The sequence below is a fragment of the Rhinopithecus roxellana genome, chromosome 2 (genome assembly GCF_007565055.1).
Source record: "Rhinopithecus roxellana isolate Shanxi Qingling chromosome 2, ASM756505v1, whole genome shotgun sequence".
In the NCBI taxonomy this organism is placed as follows: domain Eukaryota; kingdom Metazoa; phylum Chordata; class Mammalia; order Primates; family Cercopithecidae; genus Rhinopithecus; species Rhinopithecus roxellana.
In genome coordinates, this window is record NC_044550.1 from 135344021 (window position 1) to 135356653 (window position 12633).

At 51.1% G+C, this 12633-nt stretch overlaps 1 protein-coding gene across 2 annotated transcripts in view; it reads right to left on the reverse strand.

Annotated features, from left to right (window-relative positions):
* Nucleotides 1–12633, reverse strand: part of TMEM175 (transmembrane protein 175) — a 34368-nt gene that overhangs the window by 15711 nt on the left and 6024 nt on the right. For both annotated transcript variants that reach the window (XM_030920743.1, XM_030920748.1), the window contains exons 2-4: nt 2808–2991; nt 2554–2592; nt 163–260 (exon numbers count right to left, since the gene is read on the reverse strand). In XM_030920743.1, the coding sequence (XP_030776603.1) occupies nt 163–260; nt 2554–2592; nt 2808–2960 (290 nt within the window). In that variant the 5' untranslated portion in view covers nt 2961–2991. The remainder of the gene's footprint in view (nt 1–162; nt 261–2553; nt 2593–2807; nt 2992–12633) is intronic.

Here is a 12633-nt window from a genome sequence, read left to right on the forward strand (position 1 = left end):
CGCACTGTCCCAGGCCCTGGGGCTAGGGTAAGTATCGCCATCCCCACCCGGATGAGGGTGGGAGGGGCAACCTGCTGTCCCCCACCCCTGGGGACTCGTGCATGATGTGGTGCAGGGTACGGGAAACCTGAGAGCAGCCGTGGACCCGCTGGAAGCTCCCACCTTGTGTGTGCCGCCCAGGCCACCGTCACGATGAGAAAGGTCATCAGGTAGACTGCGATCCGTGTCGCCAGAAGCCTCTGTACACTTCTGTCGAACTGCTAGAATACAAGAGCACTGCCGTCAGAGCCCAGGTGACATGAGTGTCCCTGAATGGCAGCCGCGACAGTACCGTGCGTGGGTGGGCAGGGGGGCTGGCCTTGGCCCAGGGCAGGGCGAGACCCTCAGGTGGGCCTCATGAGGCACCTTGGAAGGTCCTGGCCTCCCCAGCAGACCCTGGGTGCCCTGTTCTGGGTCCAGCCTCCGTCTCCAGCTGGTCTGTCTCCCCTGGCGCCTGCAGACCCCATTCCCCAAGCCCCCACCCCTTCTCCGGGGCACTGATGCACACCCCCCCCCCCCCCCCCCCCCCCCCCCCCCCCCCCCCCCCCGCCACAGGTGCACTCCGGAGAGTTCTATGGGCTGTGTTCCCGCTGGGGGTCAGCTTTTAAGGGGCTCAGTGTCTGCTGAGGACCCCACCTCGGGGATGGTGCCCTCTGGGTGTCTGCATGTGGGAAGAGACAGGAGGGCAAAAGCACCAGGTCACAAATGTCATCCATGAGGCTCTGCCATCATAACCGCGTCACCTCCAAAAGGCTCTGCCCCACAACGCCGTCCCTGTGCGGTGTCCGGCGTGTGGACTTTAGAGGGACACACAGGTTGATGGCACAGAAGGGTCACACCTGGCACTGCCTAGCTGGCAATTCCAAAGCAGCCACGGGAAAGGGTCTCTGGAAGCTGCAAGGGACCCCACAGGTGGCCCGCCCTGGGGGCTGTGGTCAGCATGGAGGCACTGGGGGCCGCGCCACACTCGACACAAGGCCCTCACCCTCCAGCCCTGAGGTTTTCATGCTGTCCCCACGAATGCTCCACACAGAACACTGAGCGCTTTACTATTTCCCTTGGTTCTTCACTTGCAGGCAGGTCTCTGGGTCAGCAACTTAGTATTTCAGTCACTTCTTTATTGAGTTCCATCTAGCTTTTCGAATCATGGGTTTTCAAAGTTACAACTGTCTTTTATTTTTCATCAGAGTGAGCACAGCCTCAGGAGCTCCCATCTCCTCACGAGGAGGGAGGTGTCTGCTTTTCTAGCACCTTCCCCGGGACACACATCAGGCCTTTCCCTCATCCCATAAATGTGTTCTCTGAATGAGCTTTTGACTCTCCAGGACTTTCTGAGGCTCAGACCCTCCCTGTGATCCGGTTAGGATGACAGAGGAAAGACAGGGCAGTAAACGTCACAGTCCCAGAAAGGTGCCCTGGCTGCAAAGAGGTCAGAGCAGGTTCAGGCTCATGAGTGTTTATTTTCAACCGCCCGGGCCCTTCACTGTCACGTGCCCTCGGGCATGGGCATCGCAGGTGGATGCGGCTGTACCTCAGCAACCCCATTCTGAAAGGGGCAGCCAAGGCCAGTACCTCAAGACTCAGCCAAGGCCACGTCCCCACCCCATGGGCCTCGGTGGGGACGCAGCTTTCCTGAGCCGCTGCCCCCTAGGGAGGGCAGGAGCGGCCCCGGGGTCCCAGTGCCTGTGCTGCTTGCTGTCTGCTGGTGCCTGCAGACTGGGCCAGGCTCCATCTGCGTTTCTACTTCTCGTGAAAACCCTATGGAAAGTCTCGTCATCCCCTTCACATGGCTGAGAAAGCCAAACTCTAAGCAGCTCCCATGACTTCCCAGCGTTCCCCAGGCTCAGCTCACGAGTCAGGACTGGAGCCCCAACCTCAGTACTGGCCCAGGAAGGGCTACGTGGTCACTGCTGTGCCTCACGCACCCATGAGGCTTGGGCCGCACGACCCTGTCATGAGGACACCGAGCCAGGCAGGTGTGCGCCCCAGATGCCCTCCAGTCATTCCCCTTCTAAGATGTTGTGTTGCTCTTTAGCTCAGAAATAGTCCAGGCAGCTAGTAAGCGGAAACTCTGCTTGTAAACCCTTTCCGCTCACCTCCAGGCCTGCAGGAGCAGCCAGGGTGGGAGTGTCCCTGCTGAGGCAGGACATTGGCCCTGTTTACTCACAGCAGCTACGTAAGGGGCCTGCTGGGGCAGCCCGGAACCTTCCTCTTCCAACCTATCCTCTGGCTCACTTCCAGGGCGCTGCCTTTGTCCACTGAGCTCAGAAACAGAGCCCTAGGAGCCCAGTCTCCTGCCCTCCCAGGAAGCCAGGACCTCTGCCGGGGTGGGCACGGGCTGAGCAGGACTTGCTGACCCTCTCCCTTTTTAAGGAGGCCCCCGCCTCCCGCCTCTGCCTCCTAAGCCTCAGAAGCTTTGAGGGGTGCAGGGTCAGCTCCCTGTGCCAGGTCGGGCTTCAGGGACCCTGGGTCTTCTCAGGGCCACACCACGCAGAGCACAGCCTGCCCTGTTACCTGTTCCGGGGAGATCTCCGTGTGGGTCACAGGCAGGATCTGGAGGGGGCAGAGAGACAGAAGGAAGCAAGAGACGCTGGTTGGGCTGGGTGTGGTGGTATTGGGGACTCCAAGGCAGCGCTGGGCCCCCCAAGCTGCCTGAGGAGATGGGGGACCCAAGGCTGCTGGCAAGACCTGGACAGGTCTGAGGTGGGCTGGGCAGTGCCTTGAGGGGCTTGGGGTGGGGCAGGCCTGAGCAGGGGCCCCATACAGACCATGACGGTGGCGATGATGGACAGCAGGGCATCACTGAAGCTCAGCATGCGTTGGGAGCACTGGATCCCCTCCCCAGCGTCCTCGTCTTTTCTGCCCGGGGGGCAGTCCCCCAGTGTGTCCAGTGCCTGTTCTGGGGTCTGGGGCTGGGACATGGTGGAGACGCTGCCTGGCGGTCACAGGAGCCTGGGAGGAAAGGCAGGTCTGAGTGTGCCTGTGGCGTGCTCCTGGGGATCGGCCATGCAGCCTCAGCCCTGGTGCAGGGACAGGGACTGGTATGGGGGGCTTGGCCGCTGCTGAGCAGGGGAAGGGTCCATGCTGCTCTGTCCTCTCCCAGGCGCCCCTCAAATTTCCAGCCTCCAGGCTGAGAGGCCAACAACAGACGCCATGCCCAGCCCTGTTACTGGTGAACACTGATCTGGGTGAACCAGGCCTCAGTTTCTCCTCAGGGAACGGGAGAGACAAGCAAAGGCACTGAGATCGCCGACCCCATGGCCGACCTAAACGTGGAAGAGGAACACAGCGCCCTGCGGGGCCCTTGCCCGTGCACTCGTGCCTGGGGCTGTCTGTTTCCCACAGGGGCCACACTCTCTCTTGGTCTCAGCACCGTGCATGTGTGCCTGGGGCTGTCTGTTTCCCACAGGGGCTGCCCTCTCCCGAGACCTCTCCCTTGGTCTTGGCACCGTGCACGCGTGCCTGGGGCTGTCTGTTTCCTACAGGGGCCACACTCTCCCTTGGTCTCGGCACCGTGCACGCGTGCCTGGGTCTGTCTGTTTCCCACAGGGGCTGCCCTCTCCCGAGAGCTCTCCCGTGGTCTCGGCGCCCGTGCACGCGTGCCTGGGGCTGTTTCCTACAGGGGCTGCACTCTCCCTTGGTGACCTTTGGGGAAACCAAGGCCCTTCGTCTGTAGCCATACGAAGCCAAACTTAGCACCAGGGCAGGCACTCCAGTCCGCCTGTGGGAGCCTGGGTTGGGCGCACACTTGGCACATGCCACAGCTGTGGCCCAGCATAGCACTCCCCAGGCATTTTTAACATCAGAGATGCGTCTGGGAAGATGAACGAGATGCCAGGTGGAGAGTGCTCTGGACAGAAGAGATCCCAGCGCCTCACGGAGACAGAACTGAGTTGTGGCTGCAGGCGCCATGGTGCACGGTGCTGGGCAGCCTTGTGCCAACCAGGAACTGTGGATTTCACCCTGTACCCGAGGTGGAGGCTGGGCACACTGAGATGAGTTCCCCAAACAGAGGATAGGGCCAGAGGGCTCCATGTTGGCTGAGCCCCACCTGAGGCCAGGCGCCCCTGGAGCAGAGAAGAGGGCAGAGTGTGTCAAGGATGCCAGTCAGAAGGGCTGCTATGACCCAGGAGAGGGGTGACAGAGGTCTGGCATCCCAGGAGACACAGAGCGTGTGGGAAACCAGCTCCTAAGAGTATCGGGGGCCACGGTGGGGGGTGACGGAGAAGGGAGAGCCCACCCGGTCCTTCCTCTGGTGAAGAAGGTGGGTCAGAGCACATTCCTGAGGGACAGTGCGTGCTTGCTTCGGGCTGGTTTCCCGGGACACAGCAGAGGCACCGAGGCTGTCTCAGGGCAGGGGAGCTCTGGGGATGGAAGGAGTCAGGCTGGAGATGCAGCCTTCACAGGTTCCTCTGATCGAGCAGTGTTAGAAGCAGAAGTAATTTCTGTACTACTTGGAAATGTGGGGGTGGTCCAAGGGAGTGGTACCCGGGAAGGAGGACAGGCCCGGCTCTCCACCATTTAAGGGGAGGAGGCCTCTTCAGGAAGGGTGTTGGGGAGAGCCCCCAGCACCAGTGGGAGGTGACAAGGCAGGGCCCCCAGGTTTTACTCTGAAGCTGTTTACTTGGCCAAGGGCATCAGGGGGCTGGAATGCGCGGCCAGCTAGAGGGTCCGCGGGAAAAGGGATGTGCTGCTTACACCAAGGCGAGATGCACAAAAACAAGGAAAGCCCACCCCAGAGAATGGAGGAGGCTCACCGCAGTTTCCAGCTGGGCAAAACAAACACACAAGACAATCCACTTCACCAGCAATCAGGGAGATCCGGGAGGTGCAAATGAAATGGTGAGAGGCCGGGTGTGGGGGGGGGGGGGAGGGCGGTGCCGGCAGGAGTGAGGTGATGGGGAGGGCAGGGACCTAGGGAAAACAGAAACTGAGGCAGGAACAAACAGCGGGGAGAGAGAAGGCAGGGACCTGGGGAAACGGAAACTGAGGCAGGAATGAATGGCGGGGAATGAGTAGAGTGAGGAGACAGATGGCGGGGACCTGGGGAAACAGAAACCGAGGCAGGCATGTAAACGCACATGTGTGCTTCAGTGACAGTTTAGCAACGGTTAGTGAGGTGCAGTGCCACGTCCTCCAAGGGTCCATTCCAGGAAGTCTCACTGCCATGAAAGGCTGCCTAGGGTCTGCACTGAGGCAACATGTAGTTTTTCTTTTTTTCTTTTTGAGACAGGGTCTCAGTCTGTTGCCCAGGCTGGAGGGCAGTGGCATAATCAAGGCTCACTATAGCCTCAACCTCCTAGGCTCAAGTGATCCTCCCACCTCAGCCTCCTGTGTTGCTGGGACCACAAGCGTGCACCACCATGCCTGGCTAATTTTTGTATTTTTCGTAGAGACGGGGTTTCATCATGTTGCCCAGGCTGATCTTGAACTCCTGGGCTCAAGCAATCTCCTTGCCTCAGCCTCCCAAAGTGCTTGGATTACAGGCGAGAGCCACCGAGCCAGCCTGGTGTGTTTTAACAATAAAACTAAAACACATTCTGACTAGTAAGGGAGAAGTCATCAAACCATGACGTAAACTATCAGAACGTTAAAACAGATCTACAAGTATAAAACTATAAAACAAAATGTTAAAACAAAAAAATCAAGTTGCAAAAACATACTGTTATACCATTTATGGAAACAACGGACACATACAACCACCATCTATCTTCTTAATTATACACATATATACGGTAAGAAATGAAAACCACAAATAAGAACAATGTTCACCAACTTCCAGACAGCACTGCATGGACCCAGGCAGGGAAGGGCGGGGAGCACGTGGGGGCTTTCGCTCTACGCCCAGGAGATTTCTCACCTAGAATGCACACAGGCATGTAACCACAGCTAGCCACGATCCAGCAAACTGTTCTATCCTCAAACAGCATCTTTGTGTTCAAGCTTCCCCAACCCCAAGCCCTGCAATCACTGATCTGTTTTCTGTTACTGTAATTTTGCTTCATTTATTTATTTAATTAATTAATTTTTTTGAGACAGTCTCGCTCTGTTGCCCAGGCTGGAGTGCAGTGGCACGATCGCAGCTCACTGCAACCTCTGCCTCCTGGGTTCAAGCGATTCTTGTGCCTCAGCCTCCCAAGTAGCTGGGATTACAGGCACCTGCCACCATGCCCAGCTAATTTTTGTATTGGTAGAGATGGGGTTTCAGTATGTTGGTCAGGCTGGTCTCAAACTCCTGACCTCAAGTGATCCGCCTGCCTCGGCCTCCCAAAGTGCTGGGATTACAGGTGCGTGCCACTGCGCCTGGCTAATTTTTGTATTTTTAGTAGAGATGGGGTTTCACCATGGTCAGGCTGATCTCAAACTCCTGACCTCAGGTGATCTGCCCACCTCGGCCTCCCAAAGTGCCAAGATTACAGGCGTGAGCCACCACGCCCAGTGAATTATTTTTCCAAGCCGTGCCAAACTGAGTACCAGAGGAGATGAGCAAGTGCAGGTCTCATGCCCCGCTGGTGGGAATGCAGGTGGTGCAGCCGCCTCGGCAAATCATCTGGCGGTTTCTCATGAAGTAAACGTGTCCTTATGATACGGCCCGGCAAAACCGCTCCAAGGCATTTACCCAAAAGTCATGAAAACATGTTTACACAAGTGCCTGTGTGCAAATGTTTATATACAATGGCTTTATTCATAATTGTGCAAAATGAAACAATACACATGTTTTTCAGCTGGTGAGTGGATCCACAAACTGAGGTGTGTCCATGCAGTGAAATTACCACACAGCAACCAAAGAAGTGTGTTACTGATACTCCCAGCACCACAAACAGGTCTCGAAAGAAGCTAGACTCAAAATCTCTGTAGGGTGCGATTCTGTTTATACAACATTCTAAAAAAGGCAAAATTGGCAGCCTCACAGAGTGAGACTCCACAGATCACAAGGTCAGGAGTTTGAGACCAGCCTGGCCAACATGGTGAAACCTGATCTCTACTAAAAACACACACAAAAAATAGCCAGGCATGGTGGTGGGCGCTTTTAATCCCAGCTACTTGGGAGGCTGAGGCAGGAGAATTGCTCGATCCCAGAAAATGGAGGTTGCAGTGAGCCGAGATCGTGCCACTACACTCCAGCCTGGGCAACAGAGTAAGACTCCGTCTATGGAAAAAAAAAAGCAATAAAAATCAATGATTCAATTAATTTATTTTAGTTGTTCTAATAACTTGTGTAGGGGTGTCTCACTGTGGTTTTAATTTGCTATTTCTCTATTGACTAATTAGGCATCTTTCATCTATAGAGCTTTCACAGTGAAGTGTCTTAGAATCTTTGCTCGTTTACTGAGTTGTTTGTAATGTTATTGAGTTTTGAGAGTTCTTTATATTCTAGTTAAAAATCCTGCAAGATATATAATTTGGAAATATTTTCTTGCAGTCTGTGGCTTGTCTTTTCACTCTCTTACCAGTCTTTAGGAGAACAGAAGTTCTGAATTTTCGCTGGGTGCAGTGGCTCACACCTGTAATCCTAGCATTTTGGGAGGCAGAGGCAGGTGGGTCACCTGAGGTGAGCAGGGTTTGAGACCAGCCTGGCCAACATGGCAAAACCTCATCTCTACTAAAAATACAAAAATTAGCTGGACGTGGTGGTGTGTGCCTGTAGTCCCAGCTACTCAGGAGGCTGAAGCAAGAGAATCGCTTGAATTTGGGAGGCGAAGGTTGCGGTGACCTGAGATCACACCACTGTACTCCATCCTGGGTGACAGAGTGAGACTCTGTCTCAAAAAGAAAAAAGAAAAGAAAAGAAAATTCAAGGAACCTATAATAGCCAAAATAATCTTGAAAAAGAACAAAATTGGGAGCACTCACACTTCCTGATTTCAAAACTTAGTACAAAGCTACAGCAGTCAAGACAGCATAAAGACACAGACCAATGGAATACAGTTCAGAAATAAACCCCTACATTTATGGTTAACTGATTTTGACAAGGATGCTGAGACCACTCAATGGGAAAAGAAAAGTATTTTTCACAAATGGTGTTGGGACAACTGAATATCCACATGCAAAAGAATGAATTCGGACTCAACCTAATACACATACAAAAATTAACTTGAAATGGATCAATAACATAAATGTAAGAGTTAAAACTACAAAACTCTTAGAAGATAATGCTGGAGAAAATCATTTCATGACACTGAGTTTGACAAAATATGCTTTTTTTTTCCCCTTTTTTATAAAAACGTGGGGTCTGTGTGGTCCAGGCTGGGCTCAAGCAATTCTCCTGCCTCGGCCTCCCAAGTAGCTGGGATTATAGACATGAGCCACCATGCCTGGCCAAAATTGACTTTTTCTTTAAGCCGTTTTAGGTTTATAGAAAAACTGAGCAGAGGCCAGTCATGGTGGCTCACCTCTGTAATCCCAGTACTTTGGGAGGCCAAGGTGGGCAGATCACCTGATGTCAGGAGTTCAAAACCAACCTGGCCAGCATGAAACCCCACCTCCACTAAAAATACAAAACTTAGCTGGGTGTGGTGGTATGCATCTGTAATCCCAGCTACTTGGGAGTTTGAGGCAGGACTACTGCTTGAACCAGGGAGGCAGACGCTGCAGTGAGCCGAGATTATGCCACTGCACTCCAGCCTGAGTGACAGAGTGAGACTCCGTCTCAAGAAAAAAAAGAAAAATTGAGCAGCAGGTACAGAGTTTCACTCTTGTTGCCCAGGCTGGAGTGCAGTGGCATGATCTCGGCTCACTGCAACCTCCGCCTCCCGGGTTCAAATGATTCTCCTGCGTCAGCCTCCCGAGTAGCTGGGATTACAGGTGACTGTGTTATAACGCCCAGCTAATTTTGTATGTTTAGTAGAAATGGGGTTTCACCATGTTGGCCATGATGGTCTTGAACTCCTGACCTTGTGATCTGCCCCCCTCGGCCTCCCAAAGTGTTGGGATTACAGGTGTGAGCCACCGCACCCGGCCCAGAGTTCTTTTATACCCTTCCCCTTTCTCCTATTACTATTATTATTTTGAGACGGAGTCTCACTCTGTCACCCAGGCTGGAGTGCAGTGGCACAATCTCGGCTCACTGCAACCTCCACCTCCTGGGTTCAAGCGATTCTCCTGCCTCAGCCTCCTGAGTAGCTGGGATTACAGGCACACACCACCATGCCCCACTAATTTTTGTATTTTTAGTAAAGACGGGGTTTCACCATGTTGGTCAGGCTGGTCTCGAACTCCTGACCTTGTGATCCACCCACCTTCGCCTCCCAAAATGTTGGGATTACAGGTGTGAGCCACTGTGTCCAGCCTCCCTTTCTCCTATTATTATTATTATTATTATTTTTTTTTTTTTGAGACGGAGTCTCACTCTGTCGCCCAGGCTGGAGTGCAGTGGCGCGATCTTGGCTCACTGCAAGCTCCGCCTCCCGGGGTTTACGCCATTCTCCTGCCTCAGCCTCCCAAGTAGCTGGGACTACAGGCGCCCGCCACCTTACCCGGCTAGTTTTTTTGTATTTTTTTTTTAGTAGAGACGGGGTTTTACTGTGGTAGCCAGGATGGTCTCGATCTCCTGACCTCGTGATCCGCCCGTCTCGGCCTCCCAAAGTGCTGGGATTACAGGCTTGAGCCACTGCGCCCGGCCCCTTTCTCCTATTATTAACATCTTACATTACTGTGGCACATTCGACACAATTGACAAGCGAATATTCATACATTACAATTAACCTAAGTCCATAGTTTACATTAGGCTTCACTCTGTGCTGTATTCTATGGGTTTTGACAAATGGAAAATGACTTGTTTTCACCAAAACGGTATCACACAGAATAGTTTAAACACCCTAAAAATCTCTGGTGCTCCACCCTCCCTCTTTCTTCCTGAACCCCTAGCAACTACTGTTTTTTTGTTTTTTGTTTTTTTTTGAGATCTAGTTTCATTCTTGTTGCCCAGGCTGGAGTGCAATAGTGCGATCTCAGCTCAATGCAACCTCCAACTCCCAGGTTCAAGTGATTCTCCTGTCTCAGCCTCCTGAGTAGCTGGGATTACAGGCATGTGCCACCACGCCCAGCTAATTTTGTATTTTTAGTAAAGGTGGGGCTTCAACATGTTGGCCAGGCTGGTCTCAAACTCCAGACCTCAGTTGATCTGCCCACCTTGGCCTCTGAAAGTGCTGGGATTACAGGTGTGAGCCACTGCGCCCGGCCTACTGCTCTTTTTACTGTCTTCACGATTTTGCCTTTTCCAGAATGTTCTATAGTTAGAATCATACAGTATGGAACCTTTTCAGATTGGCTTCTTTCATTGAACAATATGCATTTAAGGTTCCTTCAAGTCTTGTTGCTTGATAGTTTATCTTTTGATCCTATAGTATGGACTTATCAGTTTATCTATTCACTGATTGCTCGCATGGGCCATTTTCAACAGTGTATTACATAGTTCTTCATGTTGATGAACTCCAGTTTATCTGTTTCCTTTATGGATCATGCTTTTAGGGTCATGGCTAAAAATCTCACAGAACATTTCATAGATTTTCTTCCATAAGTTTTATAGTTGTAGATCTCACATTTAGATTTACGATTCTGAGTTAACTTTTATGTATAATGCTAGGTATGGATTGTTTCCTTTTTTTCGTTTGTTTGTTTTTTTTTTTTTTTTGAGGCAGAGTCTCACTCTGTTGCTCAGGCTGGAGTGCAGTGGCAGCATCCCAGCTCACTGCAACCTCTGCCTCCTGGGTTTAAGCAATTCTCCTGCCTCAGTCTCCTGAGTAGCTGGGATTACAGGCACTCACCCCCACGTCCAGCTAATTTTTGTATTTTTAGTAGAGATGGGGTTTCACCATGTTAGGTTGGTCTCGAACTTCTGACCTCAAGTGATCTGCCCACCTCGGCCTCCCAAAGTGCTGGGATTACAGGCATGAGCCACTGCACCCGGCCCAAGGTTTCTTTTTCTCAACACATGAATATCCAATTTTTCCACCATAATTTGTTGAAACAATTGTTCTTTCTCCAATGAACTACTTTTGCACCTTTATAAAAAATCAATTCACCATAGACACCTGTGGGCCAATTTCTGGACTCTTCTATTTACCTACTTAGCTATCTTTGTAGCAACTTCACACTGTTGCCCAGGCTAGATTCGAACTCCCAGGCTCAAGGGATCCTCCCGCCTCAACCTGCTGAGTTGCTGCGACTACAGGCACATACCTCTACACCCAGCCACCAGTCTTGATTCCTGTGGCTTCAAGGGTTTAAATTAGGTAACGCAAATCATACAATTTGGTCTTGTCCTTGTTGAAACTTGTATTGGCTATTCCAGCTCCTTTGCAGAGCCAAGTAAATTTTAGAGTCTATGTGTCAAATTCTCATAGTCTGCTGGGAATTCGACTGGTTTACATTGAATCTACAGGTCAATTTGAGAACCTGCACTGTTGAATCTCCCAGTTTATGAATATGGCATCTCTCTCCATTGATTATGGGCTTTAATTTCTCTCAGCAATTTTTTGTAGTTTTCAGCATATAAGTCTTGCACATCTTTTTTCACATTTATCCCAAGTATTTCAGACGTTTTGATGCCATTGTAAATGTTTCTAATTTCAACTTCCAGTATTTATTGCTAGTATGTAGAAATAGAATTGATTTTTGCATACTTATCTTGTATCCTGCAACCCTGCTAAACTCACGAGTAGCTCTTTTTATAGATTCTGATTTTTTTTCTTTTTTTTGGAGACCGAGTCTCACTCTGTTGTCCAGCATGGAGTGCAGTGGTGCGATCTCAGCTCACTGCAACCTCCACCTCCAAGGTTCAAGTGATTCTCCTGCCTCAGCCTCCTGAGTAGCTGGGATTACAGGCATGTGCCACCACGCCCAGCTAATTTTTGTGTTTTTAGTAGAGACGGGGTTTCACCGTGTTGGCCAGGCTGATCTCAAACTCCTGACCTCAGGTGACCTGCCTGCCTCAGCCTCCCAAAGTGCTGGGATTACAGATGTGAGCCACTGTGCCTGGCCTCGGCCCTCTTTTTCTTGCCTCATCACATTGGCTAGAATTTCTAGTACGATGCTGAACAGAAGTGGTGAGATCAGACAGCCAGCCTTGGCTTGTTCCTGGTCTTAGGGGGAAAACATTCAGTCTTTTATTATTTCACATGATGCTAGCTACAGGTTTTTCACAGATGCCCTTACTGTTGAAGAAGTTTCATTTTACTCCCAGTTTGCTGAGTTTTGTTTTTTTTTTAAATCAGTAATGGATGTTGGGTTCTGTCAAATGCTTCTCTGTATCTATTGAGATGATCCATTTTGTTTTTTCATTCTCAAGAGCATGAATTACACTGATACACTTTCAAATGCTAAGCCAACTTTGCCGTCTTGGGATATCCCACTTGGTCATGGTATATTATCCTTTCTGGTATATAGTGTTGGATTCAATTTGCTAATCAACATTTTAAATCCATTTTCATGTCTATGTTCACAAGAGATATTATCCTGTAGTTTTCTAGTAATGTCTTTGTGGAGTTCTGGTATCAGAATAATGCTGTTAGGAATCATGAGTTGGGAAATAATTCCTTCCTTCAACTTTCTGAGTTTGTATAGAACTGGTATTATTTCTTCCTTCAGTGTTTA